Source organism: Osmerus eperlanus, chromosome 15, assembly GCF_963692335.1.
Source record: "Osmerus eperlanus chromosome 15, fOsmEpe2.1, whole genome shotgun sequence".
NCBI lineage: Eukaryota > Metazoa > Chordata > Actinopteri > Osmeriformes > Osmeridae > Osmerus > Osmerus eperlanus.
The window spans coordinates 12,816,498-12,833,030 of NC_085032.1; the positions used below are offsets into that span (position 1 = coordinate 12,816,498).

The following is a 16,533-nucleotide window of genomic DNA, read 5'->3' on the forward strand; positions in this document are numbered from 1 at the left end:
GCGTGTTCTTAAACGGTTCTTATTAGACGGTTCTTATTAGGTTCTTATTAGGTTCTAGTATGTTCCTGCTGTTCCGTTTCCTAGAACCCTGGCTACGCTGGTCGGCAGGAGCTCCCCGAAAACCTGAAGATCCAGTTCCGGACGGTCGCCATGATGGTACCTGACCGGGCCATCATCATGAGGGTCAAGCTGGCCAGCGCCGGTTTCCGTGACAACCAAGTCCTCAGCCGCAAGTTCTACACCCTGTACAAACTGTGTGAGGAGCAGCTCTCCAAGCAGGTAACACACATATACACACACACACATCCCAGGGTGCAGTGCTGCGCTATGTAAAGACATTTGCAGGTTCTCTGACAGATGTGGACGTTCTCTGCTCCAGGTGCACTATGACTTTGGTCTGAGGAACATCCTGTCTGTGCTGAGGACGCTGGGAGCCGTGAAGAGGTCCAACCCGTCCGAGCCTGAGAAGACCGTGGTCATGAGGGTTCTGAGAGACATGAACCTCTCCAAACTGGTATGAACCAGAACCGTGCTTGACACACTCAAGCACAGAGAACCAGAGAACAAAACAGACAATTCTGGCATGATTTGAGGTGATACACTGCAATGTGCCTCACTCCTCATGATCTTTCCCCATACATCCCTCCCCACCACCATCCTCCCCTTTCCTCCTACCCACTTTCCCTTTCTCCCATTTTCTTTCCATCCTGTCCTCCCCTTTCCTTTATTTCCGCTCTCCCTCACTTCTCACCCCTCCTCTCCCTCCTCCCTCACACCCCCTCCTCTGTGCAGGTGGACGAGGACGAGCCCCTCTTTATGAGTCTGATCAACGACCTGTTCCCGGGCATCATCCTGGACAAGGCGGGCTACCCAGAGCTGGAGGCAGCCATCGAGTCACAGACCCAGCAGGCGGGCCTCATCTACCACCCTCCCTGGCTTCTGAAGCTGGTGCAGCTCTACGAGACCCAGCGCGTTCGGCACGGTCCGAACAAGCACACACACCTTCATGTGTTTCACTCTATCTGTATCATTTTCAAACCAGGTCAAACCTTTTTATAAAGCCTGTGTGTTTATGTTTTGATATTTCTGTTAAAGTCGATGTGTGTGTTCCCTCCTGTGTGTGCAATCCAGGGATGATGACCCTAGGCCCGAGCGGAGCGGGGAAGTCCACCTGTATCCAGGTGCTGATGCGGGCCATGACGGACTGTGGCTCCGCCCACAGGGAGATGAGGATGAACCCCAAGGCCATCACCGCCTCCCAGATGTTCGGCACGCTGGACGTGGCCACCAACGACTGGACGGACGGGATCTTCTCCACTCTCTGGAGGAAGACCCTCAAGGCCAAGAAGGTCAACAGGGTTTCTATTTGGCTGTTGTTTGTTGTTGCTGTTTTGTTTTGACTGTTTAACTGTTAGTGTGCGTGTGTGTTTGTCAGGGTGAGCATGTGTGGATCGTGCTGGACGGCCCTGTAGATGCCATCTGGATCGAGAACCTCAACTCCGTCCTGGATGACAACAAGACCCTGACCCTGGCCAACGGAGACCGCATCCCCATGGCGCCCTGCTGCAAGGTGACCCCGACAATGACCCCTGACCTCTGACCCCTACCTCTGCCCTGACCCATGACTACTGTAAGGTGCTGTCAAAAAAAATTCTGAAATCTTTCATGACCTGCTCCAAATGTATTTCTATCACACTGCATATTTATGTTTCTGTAATATGATCTATTTTGTTTGTATACTTCTGCTGCCTCCAGCCCTGCTGGATCATTAACACATGTAATAGAGTAATCATTCATATATTCAGGAAGCAATTAATAAAGTAATCAGGAGGCTATTGATACCTCCAGGTGGTGTTTGAGCCCCACAACATTGACAACGCCTCCCCTGCTACGGTGTCTCGTAACGGGATGGTGTTCATGAGCTCCTCGGTGCTGGGCTGGAGCCCTGTGCTGCAGGCCTGGCTGCAGACTGTCCCTAACCTGCAGGCTGGGGTCCTGCACACCTGCTTCAACAGCATCTACCAGGTGGGTGAGACAGGTGTGCTGGAGCTGGGGCAAAGCGTTGGCACAGGTGTTTAGATGGGATCTGAGATCCTTGTATGGCTTGGCATTGTGCCTTTTGGTGAGTATTTAGTGCATCTCCTCCACTCACCGTCTCTCCTTTCATCCACAAAGGACTTGGTGAACTTCATCTTTACGGCAGTGTCTCCTAAAATGAATATCCTGGAGTGTATGTACATCAAACAGACCATAGACCTTCTGCAGGTAGGCATGACTACCTTACCCGTGGGTATCCCAATGTCCTTAAGCTATCTAAAATCCTTGAAGGTTTTGAGCTTGCTAAAGATAAAAGTAACTGAAATCACCAGTTAATGGTCTATCTGCCTGCCTGTTTGCTTGCTTGCTGGTCCGGCTATCTCCAGGGTCTGCTACCAGCTATGGAGGACAGGCAGGGAGGTGTGGGCGGGCAGGGCGGGCAGGGCGGGCAGGGCGGGCAGGGCGGGCAGGGCGGGCAGGGGGCAGACGTGGCGCGGCTCTTTGTCTTCGCGGTCATGTGGTCCGTGGGGGCCCTGCTGGAGCTGGAGGACAGAGTCAAGATGGAGGTGTTCTTAAAGGGACATTCCGCTCATCTAGACCTGCCTCACACCGAGGGGGACCAGACCATCTTTGAGTTCATGGTCAACGAGCAGGGCCAGTGGGAACACTGGGAAAACAAGGTACTGCAATGCAGGCAGCTGCAGAAAGAGACATTTGTGCTTAAAAAAATAAATAATATATATTCTTTATCAATTTTAGGAAGGCCAGTTGAGACAAGTCTTTCTGATCCCAGTGTGTGGTTGTAATACGTTGCCTGGCCTCTGTCTCCCCCTACAGGTTCCAGAGTACATCTACCCTCCAGACCAGGTCCCTGACTACTCCTCCATCCTGGTCCCCAACGTGGACAATGTGAGGACAGACTTCCTCATGCAGACCATCATGAAGCAGAACAAGGCTGTGCTGCTCATAGGAGAGCAGGGCACCGCCAAGACAGTCATGATCAAGGTGTGTGTGTGTGTGTGTCTGTGTGGTTCTATCACATTCTCTTCAGCCAACATGTTCCTAACCCCTCCCCTCTCCTCTCTCAGGGCTACACCAGTAAGTATGACCCGGAGGTGCAGGTGAGTAAGAGTCTGAACTTCTCGTCAGCCACGCTCCCCAGCATGTTCCAGCGCAGCGTGGAGAGCTACATAGACAAGCGGATGGGCTCCACATACGGCCCCCCTGCAGGGAAGAGGATGACTGTCTTCATAGACGACATCAACATGCCTGCCATCAACGAGTGGGGGGACCAGGTCAGACACACACACACATGCACCTGTACACAGATACACACACACACCTGTACACAGATACACATGCGCCAACTGCTCACGCAAACACACAAACGGTAAACAACACCGTCTCCTGTGTCCCCTCCCCCTGCGCTCCAGATAACCAATGAGATTGTGCGTCAGCTGATGGAGCAGGGGGGTTTCTACAGCCTGGACCGTCCGGGGGAGTTCACCTCTGTGGTGGACCTCCAGCTGGTGGGGGCCATGATCCACCCTGGGGGGGGGCGCAACGACATCCCCCAGAGGCTGAAGAGGCAGTTCTCCGTCTTCAACTGCACCCTGCCCGCCAACTCCTCCATCGACAAGATCTTCCGCACCGTGGCTCTGGGCTACTTCTGCCCAGAGAGGGGCTTCCCTGCTGGGGTGTGTTCCCTGGCGGGGGCCCTGGTGCCAACCACCAGGAGGGTCTGGCAGGCTGTGAAGGCCAAGGTAGAACACACTGGCACAGCCACCGTACAACAGGCATATACATTTACATTTAGTCATTTACATTTAGTCATTTAGCAGACGCTATTATACTGCATACATTAACATGTATCAGTGTAGTGTACTGTGGGACTAATATACAATGTGTTTGTCATTTTGTTTTGCATTGTGTGACTTTCTGTCTCTCCTCCCGGTCCCCCCCCCCCCCCCCCCCTCCCAGATGCTTCCCTCCCCAGCCAAGTTCCACTACATCTTCAACCTGCGCGATCTGAGTCGTATCTGGCAGGGCGTGCTGACCGTGAGGTCAGAGGTGTGTCAGGACTCGGAGACGCTCTCCGCGCTGTTCCATCATGAGTGTGCCCGCGTCATCGCCGACCGCTTCGTTGACGACCGTGACAGGCATAGCTTCGAGACCATGCTCGCAAAGGTGTGGAGCTGGTAGAATACTGTTGGTTTAGTGATTGATTGATTGATTAGGTTAGGTGTTGATTATTAAGTATTGATTGAGTATATTCACAGCTTTGTAAGTGCAACATGTCCATAAGATTGTTCAAGAGTATTGGTTATGGAGTATTTATTAGTGTGTATGGATTGTTTTGATTAGAGTGTTGGTGAGAATAACTTTCTGCTTCCTGTTTCCCCCAGATAACTGTGGAGGATCATGGGTCAGCTCTAACTGAGCATGCTCAGTGGGACTCCTACTTTGTGGACTTCCTGCGAGACGCTCCAGAGGCCACGGGCGAGGAGCCTGACGATGCAGATCTGGAGGCGCCCAAGGTGTACGAGCCAATCCCATCGCTGGAAGTGTTGGCAGAGCGGTTGGGGACGTTCCAGCAGATGTACAATGAGGCGGTTAGGGGCGGAGCCATGGACCTAGTCTTCTTTAAGGTCATTTACATAATCTATATACAAATTATGAACTGTTCATGTATATATGATAAATGTTAGTCAGTGTATATTTAGGTAAACAGGACTGAGTATCTCTGTCCCATTGTCTGATAATCCTTGTGTGTCTGTCCAATCCCAGGATGCGATGATCCACCTGATGAAGATCTCTCGGATCCTGCGGACCCCCCAGGGGAACGCCTTGCTGGTGGGTGTGGGGGGGTCAGGCAAGCAGAGCCTTACACGCTTGGCCTCCTACATCGCAGGATATCAGACCTTCCAGATCACACTCACCAGGTCTGACTCTCTCTCTCTCTCCCTCTCACACACACACTCACACACACACACACACATGCACACAAACACACAATACACCATGTAAAACATTGTCTTCTCTTCTTCCAGGACTTACAACAGTAGCAACTTCCTGGAAGACCTGAAGACTCTGTACCGATTGGCTGGCCAGCAGGGTCGCGGGGTCACCTTTCTGTTCACTGACAACGACATCAAAGACGAAGCCTTCCTGGAGTACCTCAACAACGTCTTGGCCTCCGGAGAGGTGTGTGTCTCTGTGTGTGTGTGGGTGTGTGTGTGTCTGTGTGTGTCCCCTCTGCTCCAACATTGACAAACAAAAACCCTTGACATGACTTAGTGTACAAGTAACATCCCTTATCCTCTGTGTGCCCCAGGTGTCTAACCTGTTCCCCAGAGACGAGCTGGATGAGATCACCCAGGACTTGATCCCCACCATGAAACGCCAGTACCCCCGCCGCGCCCCCACCGCCGAGAACCTCTACGACTACTTCCTGTCCCGCGTCCGTAACAACCTCCATGTGGTACTGTGCTTCTCTCCGGTGGGGGAGAAGTTCCGCACGCGGGCGCTCAAGTTCCCGGGCCTGATCTCCGGCTGCACCATAGACTGGTTCCAGCGCTGGCCGCGCGACGCATTGGTGGCCGTGTCGCATCACTTCCTGTCGCAGTACGGAGAGTTCCAATGCTCGCAGGAAGTGAGGGAAAGCGTGGTGCGCGTCATGGGGTCCTTCCAGGATCTGGTGGCGGAGAAGTGCGCCGAGTACTTTGAGCGCTTCCGACGGCAGACCTACGTGACGCCCAAGTCCTACCTGTCGTTCATCGAAGGATACAAGATCATCTACTCGGAGAAGATCGCCCACGTGGGCATGCTGGCGGACAGGATGAAGACAGGTCCTGACCTCACCAGCAAAGCAACATTGTCTTACCTTCTGCGGAGTTTACATGCGTTCTGTATAGTCTCTTCTCTGTGGCTGACAATGAGCTGTTAAAGGATCACCTCCGTCCACCCGTTTCCTCCTCTCTCACCTCAATATCCCCCCTACCCCCCTCCCTCCCCAGGTCTGAGTAAGCTGATGGAGGCAGAGCAGTCTGTGAGCCAGCTGTCTAAAGAGCTGGCAGTGAAGGAGCAGGAACTGGAGGTGGCCTCCCGCAAGGCAGACAGGGTACTGCAGGAGGTGACCGTCAAGGCCCAGGCAGCAGAAAAGGTCATCCATCTGTCTCTATGTATATCTCTCTGTCTATCTGGCCGTCTGTTTACTTCTCAATCGGCCTACCTGTCAGTCTATCTGCCTGTGTTGTTGTGACTGGTGGAGTGTGTCCTGCACCTCTCCCAGGTGAAGACGCAGGTGCAGAAGGTGAAGGACAAGGCCCAGGCCATCGTGGACGAGATCGAGGCGGACAAGATCGTGGCCGAGTCCAAGCTGGAGGCAGCCAAACCTGCCCTGGCTGCTGCGGAGACGGCCCTGCAGGTAGGGTGGGAGGGAGAGGCGGAGGAGGGGAGGGAGGGAGGGGGAGGGGAGGGAGAGGCGGAGGAGGGGAGGGGGAGGGAGTGGGGGAGAAAGCAAGGGAGAGACGGGGGGACAGAAGCACCTCAGTGTTGTAACAGGATGACCCTCCTCTGTGCCCCCCCCACCAGACCATCAAGCCATCGGACATCGCCACGGTGAGGAAGCTGAACAAGCCCCCCCACCTGATCATGCGCATCATGGACGCTGTGCTGCTGCTGTTCCAGAGGAGGGTTGACCCCGTGACCCCTGACCCTGAGAGGCCCTGCCTACGACCCTCCTGGGCCGAGGCCCTCAAGCTCATGCAGAACTCTTCCTTCCTCAGCATGCTGCTGAACTTCAGCAAGGTACACACACACACACACACACTAAAACACACACACCGCTGCCCTTCTACCACTCACTTTTTTTCATCCAATCCTCTCCTCCCCCCTCTTACCTCTCTCTACCCTCCCACCCCCCCTGCAGGACTCTATAACCGAGGAGGTGGTGGAGCTGCTGACGCCCTACCTCTCCATGGAGGACTACAACCTGGAGCAGGCTAAGAGGATCTGTGGGAATGTGGCTGGACTCTGCTCCTGGACCGAGGCCATGGTGGACTTCTTCTCCATCAACAAGGAGGTTCTCCCACTTAAGGTGCGCTTAGACCAAACACACACACACACACACATACAGTACATACACATACAGTACACACACACATACAGTACACACACATCCTAGCTGGTCGTGGTCTTAGTCCAAGCTGGCCCGGACCCACACACACCCCCCTAACCCCTCGCCTTGCCCCTCCTCCCCCAGGCTAACCTGGCCCTCCAGGAGGCCCGGCTGCTGGTGGCCCAGTCCGAGCTGTCCCAGGCTCAGGAGCAGCTGGACGCCAAGCAGAGGGAGCTGGACGAGGTGCAGGCGCTCTACGATGCCGCCATGAGGGAGAAGCAGGAACTGCTGGACGACGCTCAGGCCTGCCGCCGCAAGATGGCCAACGCCACGGCTCTGATAGATGGCCTGGGGGGAGAGAAGGTGGGGGTGTGGGGGGAGAGGGGGGAGGGTGTGGGGGGAGAGAAGGTGGGGGTGTGGGGGGAGAGGGGGGAGGGTGTGGGGAGAGAGAAGGTGGGGGTGTGGGGGGAGAGGAGGTGGGGGTGTGGGGGGAGAGGGGTGAGGGTTGACAGAAGGGAGGGGGTGGAGGGAAAGGGGTTGTTCCCCCATGGCGTATTATTATATGTGTGTGTGTGTGCGTGTGTTATTCCAGGTGCGTTGGACGGAGAGCAGCGCTCTGTTCCAGACTCAGATCAAACATCTGGTTGGAGACGTCCTATTGGCCACCGGCTTCCTGTCATACGCCGGCCCCTTCAACCAGGAGTACCGTAACTTGCTGCTGTCACAATGGAGACGGGAGATGACTAGTAACCACATACCCTACAGTGATGTAAGACTTTTAGTTTTGCCCTTATCTTGGCACAGCAAATGTCAAACTTGGTGTCCAATGCTGTATCCATTACTGAACAATTATATATGTTTTAGAATACAACTGTGATCTAAGATCAAGATCATTGTGATCTAATATACTCCGTACAGTTATGTTGTATTACTGTCAGTGTGTGTGTTTGGCGCCCTCTGCAGGACCTGAATGTGATCAGCATGCTGGTGGACAATGCCACCGTGGGAGAGTGGAACCTGCAGGGCCTCCCCAACGATGACCTTTCCATCCAGAACGGGATCATTGTGACCAAAGCTTCACGCTACCCTCTCCTCATAGACCCTCAGGGCCAGGGCAAGATGTGGATCAAGAACAGAGAGAAGGACAACGAGCTACAGGTGCACAAAGACAGAGAGAGAGAGAGAGAGAGAGAGAGAGAGAGAGAGAGAGAGAGAGAGAGAGAGAGAGAGAGAGAGAGAGAGAGAGAGAGAGAGAGAGAGAGAGAGAGAGGGAGAGTCACTTCACACTCACAGCTGAGTCTCTTTAATAAATACCCTAACTTCCTGTGTGTCGGTCTCTCTGTGTGTCTGTCTTCCTGTGTGTCTGTCTTCCTGTGTGTCTGTCTTCCTGTGTGTCTGTCTCTCTGTGTGTCTGTCTTCCTGTGTGTCTGTCTTCCTGTGTGTCTGTCTCTCTGTGTGTCTGTCTTCCTGTGTGTCTGTCTTCCTGTGTGTCTGTCTTCCTGTGTGTCTGTCTTCCTGTGTGTCTGTCTTCCTGTGTGTCTGTCTTCCTGTGTGTCTGTCTTCCTGTGTATCTGTCTTCCTGTATGTCTGTCTTCCTGTGTCTGTCTTCCTGTGTGTCTGTCTTCCTGTGTGTCTGTCTCTCTGTGTGTCTGTCTTCCTGTGTGTCTGTCTTCCTGTGTGTCTGTCTTCCTGTGTGTCGGTCTCTCTGTGTGTCTGTCTTCCTGTGTGTCTGTCTTCCTGTGTGTCTGTCTTCCTGTGTGTCGGTCTCTCTGTGTGTCTGTCTTCCTGTGTGTCTGTCTTCCTGTGTGTCTGTCTCTCTGTGTGTCTGTCTTCCTGTGTGTCTGTCTTCCTGTGTGTCGGTCTCTCTGTGTGTCTGTCTTCCTGTGTGTCTGTCTTCCTGTGTGTCTGTCTCTCTGTGTGTCTGTCTTCCTGTGTGTCTGTCTTCCTGTGTGTCTGTCTTCCTGTGTGTCTGTCTCTCTGTGTGTCTGTCTTCCTGTGTGTCTGTCTTCCTGTGTGTCGGTCTCTCTGTGTGTCTGTCTTCCTGTGTGTCTGTCTTCCTGTGTGTCTGTCTCTCTGTGTGTCTGTCTTCCTGTGTGTCTGTCTTCCTGTGTGTCTGTCTTCCTGTGTGTCTGTCTTCCTGTGTGTCTGTCTTCCTGTGTGTCGGTCTCTCTGTGTGTCTGTCTTCCTGTGTGTCTGTCTTCCTGTGTGTCTGTCTCTCTGTGTGTCTGTCTTCCTGTGTGTCTGTCTTCCTGTGTGTCTGTCTTCCTGTGTGTCTGTCTTCCTGTGTGTCTGTCTTCCTGTGTGTCTGTCTTCCTGTGTGTCTGTCTCTCTGTGTGTCTGTCTTCCTGTGTGTCTGTCTTCCTGTGTGTCTGTCTCTCTGTGTGTCTGTCTTCCTGTGTGTCTGTCTTCCTGTGTGTCTGTCTCTCTGTGTGTCTGTCTTCCTGTGTGTCTGTCTTCCTGTGTGTCTGTCTTCCTGTGTGTCCCTCTGCCAGGTGACGTCTCTGAACAACAGGTACTTCCGCTCCGTGCTGGAGGACAGCCTGTCTCTTGGGCGCCCCCTGCTGTTGGAGGACGTAGGGGAGGAGCTGGACCCAGCACTGGACAACATCCTGGAGAAGAACTTCATCAAGTCTGGATCCACCTTCAAGGTTCTGCCACACACAACCATACAAGTAGACAACACACAACCATGCAGTTACTACACACTAATACACAAAACACAACCTTAAAAGTACACACAACACAACCAAGCAGCATTTATAATCACCACCCTCTCCCTCAAGCACACACTCACACTCACAGCCCTGTGTGTGTGCTCCAGGTGAAGGTGGGTGATAAGGAGGTGGATGTGATGAAAGGGTTCAGCCTGTACATCACCACCAAGCTAGCTAACCCCGCCTACAGCCCCGAGGTCAGCGCCAAGGCGTCTGTGGTCGACTTCACCGTCACACTGAAGGGCCTGGAGGACCAGCTGCTGGGACGCGTCATTCAGCTGGAGAAACAGGTTAGTCCTTCAAGGTAGAATTAGTCCTACTGGTTATAGTGAGTCCTACTGGTTATAATGGGTCCTACTGGTTATAATGGGTCCTTCTGGTTATAATGGGTCCTACTGGTTATAGTGAGTCCTACTGGTTATAATGGGTCCTTCTGGTTATAATGGGTCCTTCTGGTTATAATGGGTCCTACTGGTTATAGTGAGTCCTACTGGTTATAATGGGTCCTACTGGTTATAATGGGTCCTTCTGGTTATAATGGGTCCTACTGGTTATAGTGAGTCCTACTGGTTATAGTGAGTCCTATTAGTTATAACAAACCCCTCTGGTTAGTAACACTAGTTAGTGACACTAGTGTGTTCTACTGGTTGCCCCCCCCCCCTCCCCCAGGAGCTGGAGTCAGAGCGGGTGAAGCTTCTGGAGGAAGTGACCTCCAACAAGAGGAAGATGCAGGAGCTGGAGGACAACCTGCTGTACCGTCTGACCAGCACCCAGGGCTCCCTGGTGGAGGACCAGAGCCTCATAGACGTGCTGCGGGTCACCAAGACGACCGCCGAGGAGGTACGGAGGGAGGGAGGGAGGGAGGGAGGGAGGGGGGGAGGGGGGGTCGGTGTCAGAGAGCGTTCAAGTAAGCGTGTCTGAACGGTCACGCCATCTCCCCAGGTGAGTGAGAAGCTGACGGTCGCCGCAGAGACGGAGGTGAAGATCAACCAGGCCAGGGAGGAGTACCGCCCCGTGGCCACTCGGGGCAGCATCCTCTACTTCCTGATCGTGGAGATGTCCCTGGTCAACCTCATGTACCAGACGTCGCTGCGTCAGTTCCTGGGGATTTTCGACACGTCCATGGAACGCTCCGTCAAGTCTCAGATCACCTCCAAGCGCATCGGCAACATCATTGAGTTCCTGACCTATCAGGCGTTCCGCTACACTGCGAGGGGGCTGTACGAGGACCACAAGTTCCTGTTCACGCTGCTGCTGGCGCTCAAGATCAACCTGCAGGATAATAACATCTCGCACGCTGAGTTCCAGACCTTCATCAAAGGTGGAGACTTTGATCCTCTCTTTGCCCCCGTTTCCCTCAGCAGGGTAGGACTTAGAGGGAGGAGTTGATGTCCTTATGACAAGTCGCTCGACAGTCAGAGTATCTGAACCCTTCACCTGCAACATGGGAAATCTGGTAGGTGGTTCAGAGACCCTGCTTGTCACTCATCACACCTCTGAGAGGATCCCCCTGGCTTAGATTGCCATGTCTAGAAGGAGCCCATCTCTCAGCCACATCACCCAGCTAGGCTGGTGATCTCACTCCCATCTTAATGGGGGAGGGGTAACTGGACACCCCCCAGTTCAGCTTTCAGCTGCCCTGCCGTGCTGTGCTCTGGGGGCTGGAGTCAGGCCTATTCTAGGACAGGAGTTTTCACCTGACTTATTATCACTCAGCAGTGCTAACTCCATATCTCCTCCTCCCTCTTTCCCCCTCCTCCCTCTCTCCTCCTCCCTCTCTCCTCCTCCCCCCCTGCTACCAACAGGGGGGGCTTCTCTGGACCTGAACTCAGTGGAGCCCAAGCCCAGACGATGGATCCTGGACCTGACCTGGCTCAACCTGGTCCAGCTCTCCAGCCTGGCTCCCTTCAGCCAGCTACTAGCCCAGGTCGGTCACACACACACATACAAATGCTTCTTAGCAGGTTCCTAGCTCATCCCAGCAAGTCTCTGAAGTCTGACTCTGTTCCAGGTGAGCCACAACGACCGTCCCTGGAGGGCCTGGTTCGACCAGCCTGCGCCCGAGGATGCCCCCCTGCCAGAGGACTATGACACCAACCTAGACACCTTCCGGAAGCTGCTGCTGATCCGGAGCTGGTGCCCTGACCGGACCATCGCCCAGGTGGGATGAGGGGAGTGTGTGGGGCCTGGGGGAGGGGGACAGGGGGGAATCAGGAGTGTGTGGGGGGCTGGGGGAGGGGTACAGAAGTGAGTTAGGAGTGTGTGTGAGGCTGGGGGAGGGGGACAGGGGTGAGTCAGGAGTGTGTGTGAGGCTGGGGGAGGGGGACAGGGGGGAGTCAGGAGTGTGTGTGAGGCTGGGGGAGGGGGACAGGGGGGAGTCAGGAATGTGTGGGGTGCTGGGGGAGGGGGACAGGGGGGAGTCAGGAATGTGTGGGGGGCTGGGGGAGGGGGACAGGGGGGAGTCAGGAGTGTGTGTGAGGCTGGGGGAGGGGGACAGGGGGGAGTCAGAAGTGTGGGGGGGGCTGGGGGAGGGGGACAGGGGTGAGTCAGGAGTGTGTGTGAGGCTGGGGGAGGGGTACAGAAGTGAGTCAGGAGTGTGTGGGGGGCAGGCTTGGGGTAGTGCCTAAAAACAGCTTGAACACTAAGCTAGAACAGCTGTCAGTATGCCTTAACAGAGATTACCAGTCTACTCCCATCTCTGCTCCTCTCTCCCCTAAAAAGATCCTTTCGTCTTGCTGCCCTCTTAAAATAATGTATTCTCTCGCCCCCTCTGTGTGTGTGTGTGTGTGTGTGTGTGTGGCAGGCGCGTCGCTACATCGCTGAGTCCCTGGGGAGTCAGTATGCTGAGGGGGTGGTCCTGGACATGGAGGGCATGTGGTCAGAGAGTGACCCCAGGACGCCCCTGGTCTGCCTGCTCTCCATGGGCTCTGACCCCACTGAGAACATCGAGAGACTGGCCAAGACCAAGGTGAGCCTCCTGTTCTGCTCAGCTCTGCTCAACTCTGCTCAGCTCTGCTCAGCTCTGCTCAGCTCTGCTCAGCTCTGCTCTGTCTGAGGGGCCGCCTGCTGAGACTGAGGAGCTTTCATATGTGATAAGATGGATTTCTGTCAGAAGGCAGACCGGAAGGATGCACGACAAAGAAAAGGGTTCACTTTGTTTATTCGACGAGCTCGGATCATGTAACCGTCCACGGCAGAGTGGTCAGCATGATTGGGTCAACTGTCTAGATGATTCTCTGAACGCAGACTACAAACTATAAACGTAGTCAATAAACTGAAAGTTTTACATGTTTCAAACCCTCTAGGGGGCGCAGTGCAGACCCATATCCATGGGCCAAGGCCAGGAAGTGCACGCTCGAAGGCTATTGGCCCACAGCATGACGGACGGGGGCTGGCTCCTCCTCCAAAACTGCCACCTGGGACTAGACTTTCTGGATGAGCTGCTTGAGACGGTTACCGCAGCGACGGATGGAGTTCACGAGGGCTTCAGGGTGTGGCTGACCACGGAGCTGCACCCTGGCTTCCCCATCAACCTGCTGCAGTCTGCCATCAAGTTCACCAACGAGCCGCCGCAAGGTAAAACCCTGCCTCCCCTCCTCTCCTTCTCTCTCCTTTTCTCTCCTCTCCTCTCTTCTCCTCTCCCCTCCTCTCCTTCTCTCTCCTCCTCTCCCCTCCTCTCCTTCTCTCTCCTTTTCTCTTCTCTCCTCTCTTCTCCTCTCCCCTCCCCTCCCCTCCCCTCCTTCTCTCTGCTCTCCTCCCTTTAAATCAATCACAAACCCTTCAGTCATTCGACTATGAGATTGTTGTTGTTGTGGTGGTGTAGGTATGAAGGCGGGTCTGAAGAGGACCTATAGCAGTGTGACCCAGGAGCAGCTGGAGATCACCAACCTGCCTCAGTGGAAACCTCTGCTCTACGCTGTGGCCTTCCTGCACACCACCGTCCAGGTACCCCAACCTCCACCCTCTCCCACGCCCTCTCCACCCTCACCCTCCCCTTCATCCCCACCCTCAGCCTTACACTCACCCTAACAACCACCCTCCTCTTCCCTCCCTCCTCCCCTCTCGTCTCCTCTCCCTCTCAGGAGCGTCGTAAGTTTGGCCCGCTGGGCTGGAACATCCCGTATGAGTTTAACCAAGCAGACTTCACCTCCAGCATGCAGTTCATCCAGAACCACCTGGACGAACTGGACCCTCGACGTGGAGTCAACTGGACCTGTCTGAGATACATGCTGGGAGAGGTCGCTAAGCAACACACTTTATTTAACTATGATGTATTTGTGATTCATTGGTAATTAATTGATTAGTTTATCACTTTCTGATTGTGTCATTTGCATCTACATGCTTACATTTTTTATGGAATGAAATTGAGTTTCATCTTAATTTCATTCGAATTTAATCAGATCTGTTCAAATGTACGAAATCTTTGTCTTCCCAAAGGTCCAGTACGGAGGCCGGGTGACGGATGATCTGGACAAATGTCTCCTGAACACGTTCACACGCGTGTGGTTCAGTGAGAACACGTGTGGGGACAAGTTCTGCTTCTACAAGGGCTACACCATCCCCAGGGCCAAGAGCGTCTCGGAGTACCTGCAGCACATCGAGACCCTGCCCCAGGTCGACTCTCCTGAGGTGGGTGAGGGGCTGGAGGGGGTGTTTGATCTGTGTCAGAAGAGCAGCTTTTGGGTCATCCTCGGTTGGGTACATTGCACTGGGTGCCTGAAATCAAGCGCGCCCAGAGAGAGAGCTACATCACTGAGGCCCAGGTCCTTGTGTCTGACAGGTGTTCGGCCTCCACCCCAATGCTGACATCACCTACCAGACCAACCTGGCCAATGAGACCCTGAGCACCATCATCAACATCCAACCAAAAGACAGCGGGGGCGGGGGCGGGGAGACAAGAGAGGCAACCGTTCAGAGGCTGGCCAATGAGATGCTGGAGAAACTACCACCTGACTATGTACCACATGAGGTAGGAAGAAAACATGATCACAGTGTTAGCAGCTCATGACTGGCAGCTGTGTATTACGATCATCGCCATCGCCGGTCCCCATCCTCTTCATCTAGGGCATCATCATCATCATCATCATCCATACCCTTATGCAGCCTCAGAGAGACTTGGTTGGGTTAGAACTAGTAACCATGGTAACCAATCTGTGCTGTCCACTGCAGGTCAAAAGTCAGCTCCACAAGATGGGTCACCTCCAGCCAATGAACATCTTCCTCAGGCAGGAGTTGGACCGCATGCAGCGAATCATCAGCTCCGTGCGGAGCACGCTCACTGACCTCAAACTGGCCATTGACGGTCAGGCTCTCAAAACTCAAATAAACACATTCACACTCACACACTCACACACGCTCACATCCATACCCTCCTCTCTCCACTCCACTCCAGGTACCATCATCATGTCGGAGGACCTGCGTGACGCCCTGGACAGCATGTACGACGCCCGGGTCCCACGCCTGTGGCTGAGGCTGAGCTGGCAGTCTGCCACCCTGGGCTTCTGGTTCACTGAGCTGCTGGAGAGGAACCAGCAGTTCCAGCCCTGGATCTCTCAGGGACGGCCGCACCAGTTCTGGCTCACCGGCTTCTTCAACCCTCAGGTGGGGACAGGGGGTTGACCAGGGGTCCCACACCTTGTTTCTGGAGAGCCACTATCCTCCCCTGTCTAATTTAGCACACCTGGTTTCTAATAACTAGCAGGGAGACATGTTGAGTCACATTAATTACAAGTTGTTGGTAGTTTACAACCTTCAGAAACAGGGTTGTAGAGGGTTAGGGTTATGGATAACCCTTATCACAGATATTTGTACTGTGTTTAATGCTGTGGTGAGGCTAGAGTAGGTAACTGATCACAGTTGACGTGGGGGTCTCTAGGGCTTCCTGACGGCCATGCGCCAGGAGACCACTCGTAGCAACCTGTCAAAAGGCTGGGCCTTGGATACGGTCGTCCTGAACAACGACGTCACCAGGATGATGAGGGAGGATGTCTCCGCCCCTCCGCCAGAGGATGTGGGCGGGGTCTACGTGTACGGCCTCTTCCTGGATGGGGCGGGTTGGGACAAGCGCAACGCCAAGCTCACGGAGGCTCCGCCCAAGGTGGGTCACGCCTCCCCCCCTAGCCTGCTCTTATCCAATAACCTCAAAACTCCTATGTTCCTCCTAAACTTCTATGTTCATTAGCATTGTAATCCAAATCTCATAGCTTCCATCCCTCTAGCAATAAGGTTAGAGTGGTGTGCCCCCTTCCCATAACACTGTAACCCTGGGTCTCCCTGCTTCTCCTTTAGGTCCTGTTCACGCCCCTGCCCGTGGTTCATGTGTACGCCATCAGCACGGTGGCTGCAGACGGGAGAAGGCCGCAAAGCCTGAACCTCTATTCCTGCCCTGTGTACAAGAAGCCCCGCCGCACTGACCTCACCTTCATCTTCACCCTGCAGCTGCGCACCCAGCCGAGCCCAGACCACTGGACACTCAGGGGAGTGGCCCTGCTCTGTGACTGCAAATGAGGCGGGGAGTGGGGGAGGGAGGGTGGGGGTGGAGGGGTTGTATGTCTGTGTGTGTGTGTGTGTGTGTGTGCGTGTGTGTGTGTGGAGTGAGGTGTGTTAAGGTGTTGAGGTCCAGGGTGTGTGTGTGGGTGGAGGGGGGGTGTGCATGTGTGTGCA

At 54.4% G+C, this 16,533-nt stretch overlaps 1 protein-coding gene across 1 annotated transcript in view; it reads left to right on the top strand.

Moving 5' to 3' along the window:
* Positions 1-16,378, top strand: part of LOC134035363 (dynein axonemal heavy chain 5-like) — a 29,505-nt gene extending 13,127 nt beyond the window's left edge. The window contains 40 exon segments of the mRNA XM_062480359.1: positions 85-279; positions 380-514; positions 793-982; positions 1,132-1,349; positions 1,436-1,570; positions 1,849-2,025; positions 2,176-2,265; positions 2,424-2,459; positions 2,517-2,717; positions 2,875-3,042; positions 3,126-3,332; positions 3,471-3,800; positions 4,018-4,224; positions 4,443-4,685; positions 4,825-4,979; positions 5,088-5,241; positions 5,372-5,885; positions 6,054-6,199; positions 6,329-6,463; positions 6,631-6,846; positions 6,968-7,135; positions 7,301-7,519; positions 7,749-7,925; positions 8,120-8,314; positions 9,649-9,804; positions 9,978-10,160; positions 10,540-10,710; positions 10,813-11,191; positions 11,676-11,797; positions 11,882-12,031; positions 12,674-12,838; positions 13,176-13,446; positions 13,694-13,815; positions 13,953-14,108; positions 14,308-14,499; positions 14,651-14,839; positions 15,040-15,172; positions 15,263-15,471; positions 15,746-15,967; positions 16,159-16,378. Of these exon segments, the coding sequence (XP_062336343.1) occupies positions 85-279; positions 380-514; positions 793-982; positions 1,132-1,349; positions 1,436-1,570; positions 1,849-2,025; positions 2,176-2,265; positions 2,424-2,459; positions 2,517-2,717; positions 2,875-3,042; positions 3,126-3,332; positions 3,471-3,800; positions 4,018-4,224; positions 4,443-4,685; positions 4,825-4,979; positions 5,088-5,241; positions 5,372-5,885; positions 6,054-6,199; positions 6,329-6,463; positions 6,631-6,846; positions 6,968-7,135; positions 7,301-7,519; positions 7,749-7,925; positions 8,120-8,314; positions 9,649-9,804; positions 9,978-10,160; positions 10,540-10,710; positions 10,813-11,191; positions 11,676-11,797; positions 11,882-12,031; positions 12,674-12,838; positions 13,176-13,446; positions 13,694-13,815; positions 13,953-14,108; positions 14,308-14,499; positions 14,651-14,839; positions 15,040-15,172; positions 15,263-15,471; positions 15,746-15,967; positions 16,159-16,377 (7,650 nt within the window). The 3' untranslated portion in view covers position 16,378.
* Positions 16,379-16,533: the final 155 nt, after the last annotated feature.